Source organism: Lethenteron reissneri, chromosome 43 (genome assembly GCF_015708825.2).
Source record: "Lethenteron reissneri isolate LAM-NWPU_2019-01 chromosome 43, ASM1570882v1, whole genome shotgun sequence".
NCBI lineage: Eukaryota > Metazoa > Chordata > Hyperoartia > Petromyzontiformes > Petromyzontidae > Lethenteron > Lethenteron reissneri.
The window spans coordinates 7,155,660-7,177,670 of record NC_083821.1 but is presented as its reverse complement, the minus strand read 5'-3'; the positions used below and the strand labels follow the sequence as shown (position 1 = coordinate 7,177,670).

Below are 22,011 nucleotides of genomic sequence, written 5' to 3'. Positions count from 1 at the left end.
ACGCAGCAGTATAAATGGGTATGCCACATATTCTTGGTTCTTTTGGTAAAGTCACGTAGATAGAAGACCAAAAAAAACACAAATAAATAGAATATAAATTTCGATTTAAAGCTTTCGTGACTGCAGGGATTCATCTTCTTGGTTTTTTCGGTAAAGTCACGTAGAAGGGAAGTAATAAAATAATAAAAATAAAACATAATAAAATTATTCTCACGACGTTTCGGCCACAACGCAAGCAGCCGTCCTCAGGTGAAAACCAGGTCCGTCGAGGCGACAGAGTCTGAATGAAACAGCACACGAGCTTGGAGCATATATATAAGCTGGGCGCCTTGACAAAAGAATTTGCATATCAAGAGGAATTTAGCATATTTATGGGAAATGCAGGAATGTGATTAGTACTACATATGCATGTGCATTATGCAGGATTAACAGCATCAAAGGGAGCTGCAGTTGCTGCTGCTGCTGCAGTTGCTGCTGCTGCTGCAGTTGCTGCTGCTGCTGCAGTTGCTGCTGCTGCTGCAGTTTCTGCTGCTGCTGCAGTTTCTGCTGCTGCTGCAGTTGCTGCTGCTGCAGTTGCTGCCTTATCCATTTTAATATAACACTATGTATTATTCTACCCACCCTAATGTGTATCACACTGCTATATATTTACTATACAATTACGACACCATACATTACTCTGCACACTGCACCATGCCAGTGAGTGGAACGCGGTCTGAAAGTCACCGTAAACGTGAACACAATCAGTTAAGATCCGAAATGGTTTATTACGTCCTTCCAATGATTGCTAAGCCAGAATCCATCTTCTCGGTTGAAATTGTCTCTGTGTTTGTATATGTGGATCGCCTCATGAACGAATCTCTCATGATAGCCAGATGGCTTGCAGAGAACCTCTGTCTTGGAGAAGTCAATGTCATGTGAGCCCACTGAATTGTAACAGTGATCAGCCGTGGCAGCAGCAGCAACTGCAGCAGCAGCAGCAACTGCAGCAGCAGCAACTGCAGCAGCAGCAACTGCAGCAGCATCAGCAACTGCAGCAGCAGCAGCAACTGCAGCAGCAGCAGCAACTGCAGCAGCAGCAGCAACTGCATCTCCCTTTGATGCTGTTAATCCTGCATAATGCACATGCATATGTAGTACTAATCACATTCCTGCATTTCCCATAAATATGCTAAATTCCTCTTGATATGCAAATTCTTTTGTCAAGGCGCCCAGCTTATATATATGCTCCAAGCTCGTGTGCTGTTTCATTCAGACTCTGTCGCCTCGACGGACCTGGTTTTCACCTGAGGACGGCTGCTTGCGTTGTGGCCGAAACGTCGTGAGAATAATTTTATTATGTTTTATTTTTATTATTTTATTACTTCCCTTCTACGTGACTTTACCGAAAGAACCAAGAAAATAGAATATAATAAAAGCAAAAAAACACAATAAAATTTTTCATGGTAAAAAAAAAACCCACGACGTTTCGATCGCAACACAAGAGGTCTTCATCAGGCGGAGAGGTATGCCACCGTCAATCGGCAGGTCGGGTATGGTAGGGGAAAGTGTAGCTGCGCCCACGTCTTCCAAAAAATATGGCCAGCATGGAAGAGAAGTACAATATGTGCATGTATGTAGAGTCCATCTAAAATTCTCCCACAATTCTGCATTATCAAGGCTATATCTGACAGCGAGCACCTTTCATTGACTTTAGACTGATATGGTCAGAAACAAGTACAATGTTTTTATGTCAAATGACCTTAAAGAACAGCATGACTTAAGACCATGAAACCTATCCTAAATATGCTGGAGAATATAGATTGGCTTTTCTTAATACAACTATTTTGAATCTCCCATTATTTTCATGTTTTCTTCCTAACCTTTAAGTATACGAGCCACTTTACAATGCTAAAATCACGAAAACCAAGTCCATCGCACTCACTACCATTTCACTAACCCCCTTTCCGATGCGCTTCTGCGGCCATCTGGAATTCTCTTCCTTCCGAAATTAGGAAGCCATTGGACCTATGCGCTTTTAAATATAGATTGAAAACGAATTCTTTTGAAATGCTTTTTCTGTGTTTAGTTTGTTGCCCTTCCCCCGCACCTGTAATTAGCATGGTTGGCTACGTAGAGTGCGAAAGAAGTTCAACATACATACATACCACTTCTCAGTACATGCAGCAGAGGAATGTACTTTAATGCAATATCAAACTGATAATGGCAATCACCAAAATAAATATTAGATAGAAACAATAATAACTGGACATCTGTGAAAAAGAGCTTTATAGTTAATCAGATTCCTCCAGTATAAATAGATATTCTGATTCTGATGTGTCCAATTTATAGCAAGTAACCTGGCAAAGAGCAGCAGAGATCACATGTTAGAACATGTCCTGCATGTCCCAGGAAACTGTAGGCTGACTTGCAAATACAGTAATCAAAATTAGCACTCATCTACACTAATCACACATAAACGGCAAATGCATTGCTTTAAAAATAAAAGCTGTCCCCAAATTCTAAGATCTCATGCTAAACCAACCTTGTACCTTGATCTATACTTGATGAGGACGCAAATAATTGCCATCGGCCACGATATATTCACCGCTTAATGAAGGCCTCCTAAAAACGGCCGCCATTTTTTTTCTCATGGTTCTGCAACGCAACAGCCTACCCCCTGCACAAAAGTCGATTTCATAGTTCCATCACTACAGTGGACGGATAAAATCGGGCACGTTTCCTTCTTTGGCCGCCGATCCAACATTAGTTCAACTCATTGGCCGGCATCCTTCGTCACCCTTGCAATGTGCAAACGCCGCTTAAAACCACTGATCGGGAAGGCACATTGATTGATGAACTCAAATGCTCAAATGTAGTTTCATAAGCAAACAGATGCCTTTCAATGTATGCATGTCTTCATGATTTGCCTGTAAGTGACCTGTTGTGTTTCTTATGCCTTTTTGCACTATTTTTCGTTATATGTAGACGCCGCATTATTTTACGTGGTGCGATATCGTGACTGTTGTTGTTATTACTGTAACTTGAAATTTGATGTTTCTCAGGGTTACCATTTGCGTTTTTATGCCTTATTTGCAATATGTTATTTAATCATAATCGTCACTAGTTAAATATTTAAAATGTAATTTTGTAATATATTCGACATTGTCATCTGTTGCCATTTTTTTCCTCCCTTATGTATTTCTTTTAATTCTATATTTCTCGCGACCCGTTATGTACGTTATGTTTGCCAAGGAACCGATGCCTTTGTTGATGAAACCCAATTCAAGAGCTTCTTAGCTCACAGGTTACTTCAAAATATACTGAACCGAACTGATTATCGCGATGAAATCATTCTCTCGCGATTGACTCTGCGTGCTGCGTGCTGTGCACTGGCGCCCAGGGCAAGACGTCGGTGCAGCATAACAGCTACGAGCCGGTGTGGAACGAGCAGGTGGTGCTCACCGATATCTTCCCACCACTCTGCCGCCGCATGAAGCTCCAAATCCGCGACAGCGACAAAGTCAACGACGTGGCCATCGGCAGTCACTTCATCGACCTCACGAAGATCTCCAACAATGGGGACAAAGGTGCGCCAGTTTGTAGGTGAAAGTGAAGCCCTTGCAATGACTTGCTGGCGCCATTGCTGGCGGAAGGGCTTTCGCTAGAGGGCGCTATAGAGCCCCTCTACAGGGAACCATAGCCACTCGAGAGTATTTTGGCCTACTCTTTCACACTAAGAATAGATTTTATGAGTCAAATCAGCACGTTGTTACATTCATAATAAAGGCTATTTTGGGTTAGATCGTGTAAATATGAATGTGTCGTTAACCCACTGCCACCCGACAGCAAATTAGGAAGATTTGTGATTTCTTCAGCACACCGGTGTGTTGGAGAGTAAACCCACAGCATTTACAATTTGAGAACGACATTTCGCTGGTGATTACAACCAGCTTCATCTGGCGATGAGCCAGAATTGTGTAGAATCTTCCTGTTTCCGGTCTTTACGACACATTTTTTATTTAAGCGATCTAACCCCAAAATAATCTTCATTCTGAATAATAATGGTCGCGAAAGCCTACGTGTGAAACGGACGCCATTGCATGCCTACTCATTGTCCACAGTTGGGCGTGCTTTTGTACCCAGCGATCAGTGTTCGTCAGATCACTAATCAAGCCAAACGTATAATAATGATCAGTGCTTGTATTTGCCAAATGAAGTGCGAAACCAGGTTAATATGATGGTGCTTGCACAGTCACTAACAACCCAGTTTTAATCACACGTAGACTCTGGATTGCAACTATGCTGGCAAATTGCTTTGATAATATTACAACGAACATCTTCGTTGCACAGTTAAAAATAAATAAGTAACAGATAGCTAAGATTTATGTCATGGAACTGAGCCCGCATCTCTGAAATTCTGGGTTTGAAGCCCTCGGTCATTCCCTCGGGTGGAGGAGGTTGAAATGTACATTGAATCGACCCGTCTCATCCCGGTCACCAGTCTTACACCAAAGCCTCGTTCTGAGTTTCTACCCATGCCTCTTGCGTGCGTGGTGTGTGAACGTGGTATCATAGGCAACGGGACTCGAACACGTGTTTCAAGAGATTGGTTCCTGAAATAAATATATTTCAAACCTTTCATGTAAGATTTTTTACGTTGAGATTCGGTACAACTAAAGTACTGTGGATATGAAGGCAACGTTGTTGCACAATTACGCCAGTTGGCTCTCAACTATTTTTATCACAGTATCTTGGAGTATTGAACCTCTCCACGCCCTGTGCTCCCACCCACGAGGTCCGCTGTAGATCCTCTTCAGTTAGGAGTGGGAAATATATGGCCTGCTAACCACACCGTGCCTTGGGAGAGCATTGTGCCTTATTCTTCCTCCTCTAAAGACTGCCGTATTATTTATGAAATCAAGAAGTTGCCGGTGGTTTCTGGCGAGTTTAAATCATCCCGTTGAAGGAGGTCAACTGAGTGAACATCCCTCCAGGGACAATTATGAAGAAAGAGCGTTCCAGACGGCCGCAGAAGCGCATCTGAAAGTCACTGCATCGCACCCTTTCAGATGCGCTTATGCTGCCTCCTATGCTCTTCTGACATTAGTAAGCTACTGAAACTATGCACTTTAAAATCATCTAGATTGAAAACTCATTTCTTTAGAACTGCTTTTTGTGTTTAGTGTATTGTCCTTCCCTCTGCACCTACTGATTAGCACGGCTGGCTACGTACGGATGCGAAAGAAGCTCAACATACACACATAAACACAATGAAACGACTCATGGCCTTGTGACAAAACAAAACGTAGCACGTTTGTTCGTTCTTCTTTGTATTCCTATCAACATGGTGCTGTCAACTCGGTGTTCCTCGCACTGCCTCCGCTATACAGCTGACATATATATGCACTTTGTAAAGAGGTGTTGTGGCAATGTCATCGGCACCCCCCCCCCCCCTCCTCTTGCAGGCTTCATGCCGACGTTCGGCCCGGCGTGGGTCAACATGTACGGCTCGACGCGCAACTACACGCTGGTGGACGAACACCAGGAGCTGAACGACGGCCTCGGGGAGGGCGTGTCGTTCCGCGCCCGCCTCCTCTTGCAGATCACCACCGAGCAGCTGGACAAGACGTCCCCGGAGCTGAACAACACCACGGAGGTTATGGTGGAGGATATTCCGAAGATCAATGATGTAAGCGAAATGCTGTTCTAACGGCTCGTCTCGTCGCTGTCGTTTTCTTTCTTAAGATTCACAAAACGTAACTCTGTGGTGTACACCTGCATTTCAGCTCTTTGAGGAGAGGGTTGGTGGATTGTATGGATTTGTAAGACATTTGGAAAGGGTGTCCAGTGTTGATACATAGCGAGTGACACATATCTTGGTAAGGCCCCACCCAAACAGGATTAGCAAGTAAGGGGTTGAAAAGTAGCATTTAAAATATTAGGATGGTAATAAAATAGTTTCAAAAAATTACTAATTGATGGTGATTCATAAACGTAAAGTCACTCATGAGTAAAAAAACAACATGAAGATAAATACAGCTGAAATTAATACAGCCAAAAAATGAATGCACTGTGTGTACGCATGCTCCCCTTGGTGACAGTCGATGCTTGGAAAGATGGAAGAGTTCTTCTTGTTCGGAGCGTTTCTGGAGGCCACGATGATTGACAGGAGTATCAGCGAAAAGCTCATCAGCTTTGAAATCAGCATTGGTGAGTTGCCACTCTCCACCGCATTAATTTATACCGTCTGGCAGTGTGCAGGGCTATTAAGACATTACGAACTCACCCTCCAGGGATCCCCTTTCGCGGTTTTGGGGAGTGCCTTTAATGGGAGGGGTGAGCTTGCTTGACAGAGCACAATTGTTGGATGTCTGGTGAAATCTTTTATTAATTTCAGCCGGAGGTCTGATTCTACATTTAGCTTCATCCTGTATGTTTATAATGGCAATCATAGGAAGTCCAGATACAAAATAATGTCAATGCCCTGTCTGAAATCTAGGAATATTCCCCTCTTCTACTGATTCATGCCATACAACAACAGTGTATGGCATGAATCTTGAATTAAAGCTTTCGTGACTTGCTGGAATTCATATTATATGGGTCTTTCGGTAAAGTCACGTAGATAGAAAATTAATAGATCACGACGTTTCTATCGCAACACAAGCAAGCCTCATCAGGTGAGACAAACGCAGCAGGAGAACTGCTGCTGCAGTCTGCTTCTGCAGTCATCTGATGACGGTTGCTTGTGTTGCGATCGAAACGTTGTGACCTATTAATTTTCTATCTACGTGACTTTACCGAAAGAACCAAAGAGTATTGTTATTGTTTTTAATTAATAAAAATAAAATAAACAAAAAACTACGACGTTTCGATCACAACACAAGTGATCGTCATCAGGAGGACAAAAAGAGGGGGAAAACTGCTGACGCAGACTGTTTTAAAGGTTTCAAATAGGTGTAGCCCAAGGGTTATAAACGAAGTGGGCGGGGCTCTGGAACATTTTGTCTCTGACCAGAGGTCGCAAACGGGTTTTGATTCCTTACCCGTACCCGGCCGCACCTGGGTCGCAAATGGGTACCCGTACCCGGCCGGGTACAGGTACCCGTTCCCTACCCGTACCCTACCCGAAATGAGTGACAAAAGGTTATTCACCAGTGACTCACGGCCTACCCGTACTCGGCCGCACCAGGGTCGCAAACAGGTACCCGTACCTGGCCGGGTACGGGTAGCCGGGTATCGGGTAGGGTACGGGTATCGGGTACCCGGTTGCGACCACTGCCTCTGACCCAGTGGTGGCGCTAGACCAGGGGTGTCGGCAGCCTGCGGCTCCAGAGCCGCGTGCGGATCTTTAAAGGGACTTGCTTCGTGACACGTGGTTTACTAAGGAACCACTTTCTCGTATTCACCACGGTGCATTGCGGCTCTTGAAATGTTGAGTTTTTTTGTTTGTTTACCAAGTTAGAAAAAAAATTAGCTCTTCTTGTCATTTTGGTTACCGACCTCTGCGCCAGACATAGGCATAGCAAATGAATAGCCCCAGGGATCCCGGATTAATGAAACAAATAGGGGTTGAACCATATTTGTCGGTCAAATTCAAATCCTAATGAACATAAAAAGCGACGTAATCTCATCCCCAATTTGTCTGCATCTGTCTGCTCCTACCTGACTCTGCACCTCTAATTCAATTCCATCTGTCTCATTTGTATGTCTCTTCTCTCATTGCACTGCATTTCATTACATTTTATACTTTCTGTCATCCTCTAGATTTCAGTGGGGTCCTCCCCAAAAGTAGTGTCGACTTAGGGCCCCCCCCCAATGGACCCGCTGTGACTCCTAACATTCGTATGATTACCCGTAATTCGAAACGTCACTCTTAATGTCGATGTCCTGTCATTCAAAGGGAATTACGGAAACAGCATAGATGGGCTGAACAAGTCCAACCCCCAGGAGCGCAGTGACGACGAGGATGAAGATGACGATGAGGATGACGAGGAGGAGACAGTGCTGCTGGCAGCCGAGAAATCCAAGGGCGCGGAAGATTTATCGTCGATGTTCTCTACCACACCTCCCATGAAGCCGGAGACTAACGACAGGTAATTGTGCTCGCATAAGCATTCTCTTTCATAGTCTCATAGACTGCCTGGGGGGCAAGCACTTATCTTGTCTCGTCCAGGGCTATACCTAATAAATGAACTTGAACTTGAACTCCTGTTGGGAGATGATTTTACCCATCCTATTCCATCGGATGTTTTTTTCAGTAGTGGTATTCCCTGTTTTGTTGAATCCGAAATGCTCCCATCCTATCCTGCACTCTTGAATCTCGATTGAAAACTCATTTCTTTCGGACTGCTTTTTGTGTTTAGTTTGTTGTCCTTCCCACGCACCTCCGATTAGCACGGTTGGCTACGTACGGTTCGAAAGAAGTTCAACATACATGCATACAACACATTGTAGAGCTATACATCACAATCACAAAAACCTATGCAGTAGTAATTCAGTTCGCTCCAGAATGCACGTTCGGCTCAAGTGTCCAGTCTTGCAAGTATTCCATAGCTAACCGTGCCCACGTTGACGGCTGTTTGCTGGCAGGCAGTACTTCCACATGCCTTACTACGAGCAGAAGCCGTGCGTCCACGTGGAGAGCACGTGGCACGACCAGCGACGGCGTCTCTACAACTCCAACATCATTGACAAGATCGCCGACAAGCTGGTACGTGCACGTTGGCCTGCTGCCCCGGTGCGGTGCCCCACACTTATGTTGTACGTACGTTGAACTTTCTTCTCACCGTACATAGCCAACCACGCTAATGATGGAGGGTTTCATAATTATTTTTGTTGGGTTAGAGCACTTAAGTGTGAAGCCAAATGGTGTCGTACACCCTCCTCCAACCTTCACAGATAAACAAATCAAGTTGTCACATCACCAAATCGTGTCAATTTAAATAATTTTCAGCCATTCTAGATTTGAAGCTTTCGTGACTGCAAACTGTTTTAAAACAGTCTGCATCAGCAGTCGGCCAAGCTTTCCCACCTGATGACGGACGCTTGTGTTGCCCGAAACGTCGTGATTTGATTTAGTTGTTTTCATTTATTTTTCGATTTAAAGCTTTCGTGACTGCAGGGATTCATCTTCTTGGTTCTTTCGGTAAAGTCACGTAGAATGGAAATAATAAAATAATAAAAATAAAACATAATAAAATAATTCTCACGACGTTTCGGCCACAACGCAAGCAGCCGTCCTCGGTGAAGAACAGGTCTGTCGAGAAGAAGACAGAGTCATAATGAGTTCAGACTCTGTCTGAACTCATTATGTTTAATGTTCATTTATTTTGTTTATGTTTTTACCTACGTGACTTTACCAAAGAGTAATTTTCAGCCAACTCGTGTATTGAAAGACAACGCACGACACTATGCAAGGATCTGCAGGGAGTGTTTTGCATACTCCTTATTGTTTTGACTTCATTGTCCATGTTTCCAATCGATGTCACAATGGGCAACATGCAATTATTTACATCATTCTTTCTTATCATATTCATTTAAAAAAAATTACTCAACCTGCTCTTGCGCTTCACTTTATTTCTATAATTTTATCCCGATTCACTTTCAGTGATGGCCATAAAACCACAGGCTGTGTTGCATTGTTCCAGCTGTGTCTCTCCAGCAAATCATTTCACTTGTTTAGTGAAATCAATAGTACCAATATGAATACTCTCAGCAGCAGCAGCAAAGCTGCGTCACGTGTTAGAATTATTGCTGAACTGGAAATTGTTTGTTTTTGCTGCAGGATGAGGGCATCAGCGACGTGAAGGAAGCGATGAAGACAGATAAGCCCCATCCGGAGCGCAGGCTGCGAGGAGCCTTGGAGGAGATGAGCAGCGGTTGCGAGTGAGCTTCATCCGCCGCACCTCATTGTGAAAATTCGGTCACAGTTTCTATGATCACTGTTTCATTGCTTTTATGGCTTTATTTTGGTGATTTTTTAAAAGTTTTTCGGTTTGGCCATGTTTGCTGGTTGTAGTACAGAGTTAGACTGATGGCCTTAATCTAAGTTGTCTTGTGGTTGTTGTTGTTGTTTGACTTGCATCCCACAGCGTTGGTGCACGGTGCTTTCTCTGCAATATTTTGCTGCCTTTTCTTGGATTTTCTGTTTGCACATAGTCACTTAAAGATGTTTTCTTGTTCATGTTTTAGTTTTTTTGTTTGTTGCGGTTGCACCCAATTCAAGAGCCGAATGGCTCACAGGGCTATACCTAATAAATGAAACTTGAAAACTTGTAACTTGAAGCGCCTGAGGAAGCGTTGAGTCTGCGGGGCACCTAGCTCTGGGTTGTCACCCTTACAAAGCCGATCACGCAGTGTACTGACCTTCCTGGAGTCACAAACCGGTGAAACTGTGTCGTCAGCTGTCGGTGTCGCTGCTAAACATCTCAATGTGGTGCAGGAAAATTGGACATTAATGTGGCTTTTATTGTATGAGCTGCAGACTCACTTTTTTAAACTTTAATAACATGTAAGTTAGGTATAAAAATATGGTTTCATACACTGTTTCATGAATATATGTTAGACTTATTCATATTATATAGCACATCATGTTAAATTCATCCAATTAGTGTAATGCTGTTGGGCTAACAAAATTGAAAACTCAAGTATAGTAATGTTTGCGAGTCTGTGAGTATTTTCTGTATACTCCACTCATATTAAAATCATATTACTCCACTCATATATTTTTGGTTGTGACTCGTGTATTGGAAATTCGTCGGAATGTTTTTTCGGCAGTTAAAAAAAAATATGTTTTTGTTTTTATTTCAGACGATTCTGTTCCCTGGCCAATAAGGAATCATCGTCAATTGAGTACACAGATCTTGACCGAAAACAGCTCAAGATGCGCTTGAAGGAGCTTGTAAGATCTTATTTTAAAGATTCAATATGAACATGTTTTTTCACAAGTACATGTGGTTGATGTAGACTTTATGCCTTGCAATATGTATCTAGTTGGTGTTTGAACATCTTAACATCTCCTGTTTTATTGCCAGAAATGGGTAAACCCACATTTTTTTCACATATCACGCGCAACTTTTGTACTGTATGCGGTAGCACACCCCAGAAAGGGAAAAAGAGTCGTCAACGATATAATGAATGTAAAAAGAAAAGAAGAAGGGAAGATCTTCTTGGTTCTTTTGGTAAAGTCACGTAGAATGGAAATAATAAAATAATTAAAATAAAACATAATAAAGTAATATAATATAATTATCACAATTATGTTATTATGTTTTATTTTTATTATTTTATTATTTCCATTCTACGTGACATTACCGAAAGAACCAAGAAGATGAATCCCTACAGTCACGAAAGCTTTAAATCGAAAAAGAAGGGAAGACAGAATATATGAGATAGAGTGAGATATGAGAGGAAAAGGACAGGAAATACATGTATAACCCAGACCAAATATTCAGAAATAACGAGGGTGAACTATGAACTACACATTTTTTTAAATGTTATTTCACCAGGTAAGGCCCACTGAGTTATGTAGCTCTTTTTCAGAAGCGACCTGGCGAGAAATTATAGTTGATAGATGAACCTTATGGCGGTACCTCGGGGTTCCATAGTACCCATAATGTCCGTGATGCAGTCATTTTTAGTCTGTTGATGGTCGGCGATGGGGCAGTCGACTCATCTCGACGAGCTGTACACGATGCACTATTCAACGTTACATTTTTCGATAACGGATGTTTTTTATGCTGATGTTTGGCGTTTCGACATCGCGGAGTGTGGCACTGATTTCGGATTGATTGGTACCCCAGTCGCGGAGTTAAGTACATCGCTGGAAAAAATAGTGTCCCAGAAATAAAACATTTAATTGCCTCGGCCTTTTGGAATTATTTGGTACCCCTGGGTAACCGCCATAAGTATCATATGATGTTAGGGAGTAAGAGGCTAGATAAGGGCCTCTATGCTGTTGCACAGAGAAGTCTGTTTTCATAGCGGGCGGTGGGGAGAAGGGAGGGATGCATTGTGGGGGTGGTCATGCAGAGGTCACGTGATTTATGAAAGACTTGAGTTGATTTAGAAACATATATATATATAACACACAGCACTCTTTAAAACTATATAATGTATGTTATTTATACAAATATAAATAACTATGCTGGCAGCTTTATACATGCACAAAATACATAATGAGAGTCATGCTTTCTTGCTGTTTGTAAGCACACTTTTGTGCGTTGCTATTTCTCTATGCTAGCGTGGATGTGACCTAACACTTCACTCTTTTTTTTTCCTCTCAAGGACTATATTAGCATACAGGGCAATAACCTGATCAAGCAGGTGAAGGGTAAAAACCTCAAGGAGCGGGTCAAGACGGTCGAGGGCTTCCTGCAGAAGCTTCGGCTCCTTGCAGACGAGGTGCGTTTCTGAGCTGTGGAAAACTAAAGATCCTGATGGCTGAGTAATACCGCTCAGTAGTGGCAGCACACAGAGCACTGTTGAACTGTGAAAAATGTATCCAGGTAGATCACCCACGTGTTCTCTTGTCTGACGTATGTATGTATGCATGTATGTTGAACTTCTTTGACACCGTACGTAGCTAACCGTGCTAATCAGAGGTTGGAGAGATGGGCAACAAACTAAAAACAAAAAGCAGTTCTAAAGAAATTAGTTTTCAATCTCGATTTAAAAGTGTATAGCTCCAGTGGCTTTCGAATATCAGAAGAGCATTCCAGACGGCCGCAAGGCAATTCATTGTCGGCCTTAATAGCATGCACAAGGTACAGCCCTGCGTTTGCTTGCGTATGCCACTGCTGGCAAAAGAGGTTAAACTAGAGTAAAAGATTCGTCTAGATGGTATTTGTCTTACGTTTCCATGCCGACCAGATGTCTTTGAAGAGGTGGGAGTACCCATAGTTTATCCCCACGCGCACGGCCTGCCGATCAACTAATTGTGGTGTGGTATCTAATAAAACACTTACGCATGATATGGCAGATGACACGAGAATTTGAATTTTGATAGCGCGTTATGATGCCAATTACAATGCGTAGTGTACCACCAGGTAGGCAAAGTTCATCATTGCACATTATATACAAAGCGACTTGGTGGTGGAGGGCGATGCCTAAAAAGGCTTGAGGTCACTCACAATTTGGAGTGTTATTAACGATTGTGAAGGAGTAGAAAAAAAAAACGCCCCAATCCAAATGACAGGGTGATGCCTGCGATTTGGATGCTGTTTCGAGATAGTCACTGCAATATTGAAATGCATTTACGCGAGCTTTTCTAAACTGATAAATGCAATAACACACAGCATTGCTAAACTGTATTTTATCACGACTTCCTGGATCTTGCCCCGAATATGCTTGATGTAGTTTCACGCTAAACGGCCTCATTGCAAAATCTTGTGAGATTGCTCTTCAACTAACCGGTGAGCTGAAATAATAATAATAGTTATCGGCATGTTGAATGCTTGTACACAGCTTGACAATTACTATGTTTGCCTGTGTCAGGCGGTGGAGGATCTTCATGACACGGAATTGGTCAGATCATTGTGGCCTCACCAAAAAATGTATCTCGATTGATAATATTGGCTATAAACCCCCTGTGTGAACGACTCTGTGAATATCATGGGACCTCCTTTGCCAGTACCAAAATATACTAATAGGGTTTTTCCCCTTTTTTCTGGCAACAAAACTGTGCGCCTTTTTGCGTCATCTGGTCGAACACCATATGAGACGAGGCACTAAAGAAAGCTGTCTCTGTTGTGGACCAATCAGTTTCAAAGACAATGCATACATTATTAGAGCATTGTTTTTGTTTGCATTTGACTGCAAGTATTGTGGTTAATCTAAGCATGATTCCTTGCAAAAGGTGTCAGTTTTGTTGCCAGAAAAAAGGGGAAAAACCCTATTAGTAGACTCTGTGAATATTTCCTTGTTCATAAGGGCATTGGCCCTGTGCTTCGCTCCGTTGATGGTGCTGACCCAGCATTGTAAAATCTATATTATTCTGATATGGCTAGTCTGGAACATTCATTGGCTACCACAGTCTGATAAGCTCTCCACCCCCCCCTCTCCACCTCCCTTCAACTTGCTTATAAGAGATTACATCTTGAATCATTGCTTCACTTGATGCAGCTAATTCGGCTGTGACGGTCCCACCTGATGACGGAGACTTGTGTTGCCTCCGAAACGTCGTGATCTTTTATTTTTATTTTATTTTTATTTTGATGTTTTACTTACGTGACTTAACCGAATTGAATTCACCGCGAAGGGATGATAGCCGGAATCGTATTTGAACTCACAATCATCATCCTATTCTGAACTGAGTACTCTCACAAGTTATTGTGTTAAATGTGAATAAAGCCATTTTTGTTTAGTTTTGTCAGATGCTCTGTTTCAAACACATTGTGTTGAATTCATGACGCTGTAATTCTCAGTGGGTCCACAACCCTACACCAATAAAAAAAAAATCGACGCCGTGCCACCTGTTGTTCCCTGCAGCCTCAGCACAGCATCCCGGACGTGTTCATCTGGATGCTGGTCAACAAGACGAAGCGCGTCGCTTTCGCCCGCATCCCCGCCAAAGATATCCTCTACGCCAACGCCGATGAGGAGTTGGGGAAGGACTGTGGTAAAGTCAAAACGCTTTTCCTCAAGGTAAGAGCTGGATCATTCTATCCCATACAGACGATACAGGTGGAGCCCATGTTTGCTGTACTGCCTTTCATCCGGCACTGTGGAGGTGAGGGTTGGCAGATCGCACAAACGTTGCAAAAATCCCTTCACGTGAATGTGGAAGGTGGCATAACCTGACTTGCCAGGAGAAGGCAGTACAGCATATGCAGGCAGGGTGAGGTGCCCGAGAACGAGCTGTTACCCGAATTTTCCATGTAGGAAACTGAACAATTTTCCCCCAAATTCAAGATAAAATGCCAAAGCCGGAAATAGTTGTGCCTCCCCCAAACCCGATTACGAGTCGTTTTCTCTCAGTACTCTATCTCGCTGTCATCCGTTTTCTATCACTACCTCTATCGTATAGCTGTACATACGTTGCACACTTCTTATGATTCGTTCAATTAATCAAATATCTACCATAACACCACCCATAATTAAAATAATGGAATATACTCTGTATCCAATTGTTTATGAATACCACGACACATTTTAATATTGTTATACAGAAAGCAGTCACTTCCGAATGTTCGTTTATCGTGCCACAGACTCGGCCTTGACTTCTCAGATCACTGCTGGCTTAAGCAATTGCAGTGTAACTGCGTTAAATGAAGTACAAACAGGAAATAACTCGTGAAATAAACTTAAAATGAAGAGCACTAGCAAGATAAACTGAAAGTTACGAGACGATGTGGCGGGTATACGCACGGTAACAATGTAAGAGCGTGACTGACGGTGCAGATTTAGCGATACATTACCGCCTTGGGGAAGATGCTGCCCGACTTATGCCTCGCTCCGCAGTATTCATCCACAATCTCGCTGCGCTGCACTACAAATGCAAATTCTACATATTGATGTTTTTTTACATGATATATGGAGCATTTCCGTAAGGTCGGATTTCCGTAAGTTGTGTCTTCCGCAACCTGGGGACTTGCTAAATGGACTCCACCTGTTTCGTCTATGTGAGATAGAAATGTTTTTGCCAGCCCACTCGTCGCTTTTCTTTCACATATAAACACTCACATTCTTGGTTCTTTCGGTAAAGTCACGTAGAAGGGAAATAATAAAATAATACAAATATAAAACAATACAAATTCTCACGACGTTTCGACGAAGAAAATTTGAAATTTTCTTGCCGTGAATTTCACACCTGATGATGATTGCTTGTGTTGCAGTCGAAACGTCGTGAGCATTTTTATTGTTTTATATTTTTATTATTTAATTATTTTCCTTCTACATGACTTTACCAAAAGAACCAAGAATATGAATCCCTGCAGTCACGAAAGCTTTAAATCAAAATATAAACACTCGTCAATTGGCCATTAATACCTTAATATGTCGAAGTCCACAGAGCTTGGGCATTCGTTGATGCCGGCTCATTGCATGCCTGCCTTCGCACTCGTTTGCGGCTGCCTTGCGCCTCCGAGTAATGCTGTCTCTTCTAGAGTGAATACTGTGCGCTTTAAAAAAGTTAAAATACTCGACACACACACATACACACGTGCCCTGTTCTGCCCCTGTGCTGTAGCTGCCAGGGAAACGTTCGTTTGGCCCAGGAGGTTGGGCCATGCAAGCCAAGCTGGAGGTCTACCTCTGGCTGGGCACAAACAAGCAACGCAATAACTTCCTAAAAGGCATGCCCACTGGATATGTGGAGAAGAAATCGATCGATCCCACCGTTCCTCCAAGGGTCCTCACCTACAGCAGTACGTCAAAGGGCATGCTTGTAGTGTATAAAAATAAGTATTATTGTGCATTTGGCTAATGTTGTGTATGGGCGGATGTTTGTGCTTGTGTGTGAGCGGTAGTGTAGCGGTTAGCGCGCTGCACTACGAAACTGGCGACCCGGGTTCGATTCCCGCTCACGGCAAACACCAGTGACGATTATCTGAACCGGTCCTGGGCCTCCCCTAGGTCGATTCAGCCTCAAATGAGTACCTGGTGCGGTGTGTAAACATCGCCACTGGGGAGACAAAGGTGGTCGGGCGTGGTGCTGGCCACCCACCCCCTCGTGTACCGTGCCGGCCTTCATAGGTGCTCGCTAACAGCACTTGCCCCTACAATCTGTTAAGGCTATACGGGGGATCTTTGTTTGTGTCAACAGCAGTGCTATAATTCCTTTGACCTGGATTCAATTTACAGCCATGGAAAACAGTGGCATTTGAAATGTAACATCTTGCTGGGCCTGTCCTTGGCGGAGTTTAGTAGGGTGCAATTGTTCTTCATGGAGTGTCCCCTGAATGAGATCATCTCGAGCTGCTCATGGTAGCCAACTTTTCCATTGACAAAACCCAGACATATTTCTCAGCCTGCCCAAGCCTATCAACATTTGTGCATTACACTGTCATAAAAGTTTAATACAATACCACCAGATATCGGAACAAACCAATTCCTGGCACCCGGGCACAGATACCAGTTGCCGGACTGCATGGGACAACCCAATCCAACAGCTCTGATTAGCACGGCTGGCTACGTACGGTGGGAATGAGGTTCACCATATATTCATATATGTGTAATAATCTTCCAGGAGACGGCTTCGGAATCAGTCCTTTTATTTCCACTCCACCATACACTTTCCTTACTCACTCTCCGTTGCTGGCAGACAACGGAGAGAGAGGACAGACTCCACACGAAGTTCCCTTCGCGCACGTGGCAACCCGAGGCCCCGTCCGCACGTGACCCTGCTTCTGTTATTTTCAGTCTGCTCTCGATCGTTCCCTCTCGCTCGCTCTTAAGACCTTCGTCACGTGGTTCCCCCAGCCAATCATGTATGGACAGCTCTCACCATTCTCGATGGTTCCCTGTCAATCCCGGGACCACGCCCCTCATCCGGCTCCCCATTCGCTGGGGCCCCGAATGGCTAGGCCAATCACTTCCGATGACCTGTCGTGATGACGCATGGGCCATGGTCCCAATCTCAACCCTTATTGGCTACGAGCAGGACCGGCAAGCCAATCCCCACGTGAACCCTCTATGGCTGTTATTACATCTGCATTGCCGCAGAGCCGGCCCAGCCACTAAGCGACCCTTGCAATTGCAAAGGGCCCCGTAGCCAGCAGAGGGCCCGCTAGAGTCACTGCTAGCGAGTGGGTGAAAAAAATCATACATCAAAGGGGCCTCCAACCAAATTTTGCTTAGGGCCCCCAAAGGTCAAAGGCCGGTTCTGCATTGCCGCACCAGATCTGTTTTCTCACGATGCCTTTCCCTTCCCCGCGACGCAGAGAGGTCGCAGTTCGAGCTGCGCGCGCACATGTACCAGGCTCGCAGCCTCTTCGCCGCCGACAGCACGGGGCTCTCCGACCCCTTCGCTCGAGTCATCTTCTCCACCCACTGCAAGTCCACCGAGGTACGCCAGGCTGCTCGGCTCTCTCTGGCTGCCCACTCTAGTGAAGGTTTGCCGAAGAGCGCGTCGCCCGCGCAGCGTAAACGAGGGTTCGCGCGTCGCGCTCGGTTGTGGCGCGCGCGACCGCCACGGGAGAACCGGCACCGGCGCAGAGTACAGGGGCAAGTGTGGCAACGGGACAGGGTGAATGCTGCCCAGCAGGTCGCCGGCATCTACCCCCACCGACCACCAACCGGCACCGTCGTGATGAGACGACCGCGAGACGCCGCGAGAGTCCCCGCGCCACGGTGCAGAGTTTGTGTCGTCGTGCTCTGATCGGCGTCGGGTGCAGCTCGGATCCATTGCCGGTCCTGAGCCGTTTGGTGTAAATGTCACATTCACGTGGCAGGGGCCGGCCTGTGTTTACCGACCAGTCAGTGACTTTAGACTGTGCGGTGATTAATAGTCGTGCTAATGCAACTAATCCAAGGAAAACGATGAGCTCAGTTGACCTAAACTCTCATTTCATCTTAGAACTTACAATCTAGTGAGCATCTCCCATTGCTACTAATGATTAGAAATGCCTGTATTTAAATACATTGAGATTATTAATGCTGTAAATCGTGAAATCGATATGAAATGCGCACTATTGCCAGGAGTTTACAAAGGGGAACTTTGCACAGCGTCATCCCACGCCTCTCTCTGCAAATACTCCCACGTGGTTTCTGTACGAAGGAGATTCCTGCGTTGCTTTCCTGCATGAGTAACAACATTGTTTATTGTGGCCTAAACAGCGCCGCCACTTGTGGGCTAACCCTTTGCTCACCCCCCGACCCTGTGGAATAACCAGGTCTTCCAGGAGACGCTCTGCCCAACGTGGGACCAGCTGCTGGAGTACCAGGACATCTACATGTACGGGGAGCCACGCGAGCTGAGAGATGACCCACCCATGGTCGTGATCGAGGTGTACGATCAAAACACCATGGTACGTTGAGGGCTGCCAATTTGTATAATGCTGCTGGTGATGGTGAAATGTGATTGTTGTATGGATGTTTGTTGAACTTTTTTCGCACCGTGCGTTGCCAACCGTGCTCATTGGAGGTGCGGGAAAGGACAACAAACTGACCACAAAAACTGTTCTAAAGAATTATTAGGACAGTGGGATCTTGGTGGTCTTCAATGTCAATTTTTCATTGAAACCGATTACAAATATCTGAGTAAATACAAATTAAGTCATTAATATCCAATTCATTTCAAGATTTTATGAATCCAAGTTGGGTTTGCACAATTTAATGATGAATAAAAATGCAAATTCGATGTCGTAACGTTTGTGGTGGCATGAATGGGTTGATATTATAATCACGAAGAAATTATAAAGTAGCAAAAATATTTGGAATTAATTTTGAAAAGTTACTCTTCAAATTTGGATGCAGCAGTTGTCAACAACTGATGGTGATTGTGCTTATTTCGTTGAATTTAGGGCAAATCCGAGTTCATTGGTCGAGCGCTGGCCAAGCCGGTGGTGAAAATCAGCACGGAGCCGTACGAACCCCCGCGCTTCCCTCCAATGCTCGACTACTACCAGATCTACCGAGGCCCACTCACTGCCGGAGAGCTGCTGGCATCGTTTGAGCTCCTGCAGGTGACCATTCACCCACTCAGTGACATCACCACGCATCGTTGTTGGGCTAGGTGAACTTTGAAAACAAAACGAAAGGTAAAGGGTTGCTGGCAGAAAGCCACTGGCTAATCTGTCACCAATAAGCATTCTAGGGTAGTACAAAAACTTCCATTCATTTTTCCAGTTTCCTTTACTTTAGCCACCGAATCCCCTGCCAGTTGTAGTGAGCAGTCTTCCTTTGCCTCCTGTTGTTGATGGGGATGCCTGCAACCAAATGCTAAGTAGCATCCTTCAAATGTCTACACACATACAAATACCAGCATCCCCCTATAGTCATACATTTAGAGTTGACTTGATCTTAGGGAGGTCCACAACTGCTAACCCCTAACTCTGAAGCCACTACTGACTGTGAATGTATAATCACCTTCTCTTCTTATTCTTCCATGCGTTTGTCCAACTCATGTGGTGGTCTGTTAAATAACATTTTTGCGCTGCTGCTAAGGCATGGAAGAATACTCTGCATTGTGTTTACACTGTAAGTGCTACAAATGTGTGTTATAACAATTAACACGAAGTGAACCATTATCAGTGGCCTTAACTTTAGCTATTAATCATTAATGCCACTTGTGCAAATGCTTGCAGTACAAGCCTCAGCTCCGATTCCATTGCACCAAGTTAATGCAATGAGCAATACATACCACTTAATTTTTTTTATCTAGATTATATATATAAAACACATTTGTCGATAACACTGCCTTAAAATGAAAGACATAATTGGTGACGTTTTGGGCAGTGACCTTACTTCCTTGCAGTGCCAATGCAGCATCAGTGAGATGTTGCCACTGATTGCATTGTATAATCGAAAAAAACACACACACGCACCTTATATGTGCCTTAAAAAAAACGGTGTTACATAAATCTACGCAGCGGTGTGCGGTGGTGGATAACCGTGACGCGTCTCAATTGATTCTTCTCAATAGGTCCCACCTGCAGAGAATTGCGAATTCCCTTCCCTGTCTGGACCAACTGGCACTGACCATGGACCCGTCACCGCCGTCCCCATGGGTATCCGGCCTGTGCTGGCCAAATACAGGATAGAGGTGAGGCTGTCCCCCAACCCCCTTAAATCTCGATGGAAAACTGGTGCATTGGGATTATGTTGGTGCTATAGATGTCCAAATGTTGGGCCATTTTGTTGAGTAATTATTTGTGGCCAGGTCGCTTCTGAAAAATAAGTTGATTTCTCAGTGAGCTTTGCGTGGTAGGATGGGGATGGTTTAGTTTTATTTGTGTGTTTGGGTGATGTGTTTATCGTTTGTTTACTTTGCACTACTATCATGTTTTTGTGTTGTTTATTGCTGTAACGTTCTTACCCACTCGTACTGGACATCTGTGAAAAAGAGCTTTATAGCTTATTGGTTTACTCCAGTATAAATAAATATATTCTGATACTTTAAGATTGTTTTTGTTTCGTTTGTTGTCCATTCTCCCGCACACTTCGATTAGCGCAATTGGCTAAGTCTCTGCGTGCAGATTGTCTACCTCCATCTTGAGGAGATCCAGTTTTGTTTTTTTGAAAGACCCCTAAACACTTAGGCGGCGAATTCCCTGACCAGATGGGTCTGAAAAGTCGGTCACACATAGGGATGTTGAGCTATGGTTTGATTATTCAGGACCAGGATTTCACATGATACCCCCAGCGAGGAGTAGCGTGATCGGAAGCTTACTGGGAAATCTCCACGAACATTCACACCGTGATGGATGTATACCTCGAAGGAAAATTTATTTTGGGTTAGGGAGGGGTGAAATGAGGATGAGTATATTTGGGAGGTAGCAGAGAGAGCTGAGTGGGAGAAGGGTGAGCTATGAGGAGGGAGGAGTGGGTTGAATCGAATGGTGTGAGGGCAGATAGAGAGAGGATGATGGAGCAAAGGGGAGAATGGATATGAGGGAGGGTGAAAGGAGGAAGATATATAGTTAGAGGGGAGAAACATTGAGGTGAGAGGGAAGGTTGAGGGATAAAATAAAGGAGGGAATTAGAGAGAGGGGAGATATTTGTGTAAGGAATGGAAGAGGTGGGGCCGGAGGGGATAGTGAGATGAAGGATTAGAGGGGAGAGTGGGATGAGTGGGATGAGTGGTTGGGTGGAAGTTAATAGAGACCTGGGGGGTAAACAAGATGAGGGAGGTGAGCTATGATGGAGCGAATAAAAAAATGTTTGGGCAACAGCGAGTTAACACAGGCAGAAAGCAAAGGAAGGGAAGGAGTTATTGGCATTGTCTTTGAAACTGATTGGTCTACTATCTTGATTTGAAGTTTTCGTGACTGCAGGGATCCATACTCTTTGGTTTTTTCGGTAAAGTCTCGTAAGTATATAATAAATTAAATCACGACGTTTCGATCGCAATACAAGCGTCCGTCATCAGGT

At 44.2% G+C, this 22,011-nt stretch overlaps 1 protein-coding gene across 3 annotated transcripts in view; it reads left to right on the top strand.

The window, feature by feature from the left end:
• The window catches only part of LOC133353402 (otoferlin-like), a 105,159-nt gene that overhangs the window by 44,167 nt on the left and 38,981 nt on the right, over positions 1-22,011 (top strand). For all 3 annotated transcript variants that reach the window (XM_061569651.1, XM_061569652.1, XM_061569653.1), the window contains 14 exons: positions 3,383-3,569; positions 5,448-5,671; positions 6,084-6,192; positions 7,883-8,075; positions 8,572-8,692; positions 9,767-9,867; positions 10,792-10,882; positions 12,268-12,384; positions 14,470-14,625; positions 16,169-16,346; positions 17,862-17,986; positions 18,813-18,947; positions 19,443-19,604; positions 20,564-20,683. In XM_061569651.1, the coding sequence (XP_061425635.1) occupies positions 3,383-3,569; positions 5,448-5,671; positions 6,084-6,192; positions 7,883-8,075; positions 8,572-8,692; positions 9,767-9,867; positions 10,792-10,882; positions 12,268-12,384; positions 14,470-14,625; positions 16,169-16,346; positions 17,862-17,986; positions 18,813-18,947; positions 19,443-19,604; positions 20,564-20,683 (2,019 nt within the window). The remainder of the gene's footprint in view (positions 1-3,382; positions 3,570-5,447; positions 5,672-6,083; positions 6,193-7,882; positions 8,076-8,571; positions 8,693-9,766; positions 9,868-10,791; positions 10,883-12,267; positions 12,385-14,469; positions 14,626-16,168; positions 16,347-17,861; positions 17,987-18,812; positions 18,948-19,442; positions 19,605-20,563; positions 20,684-22,011) is intronic.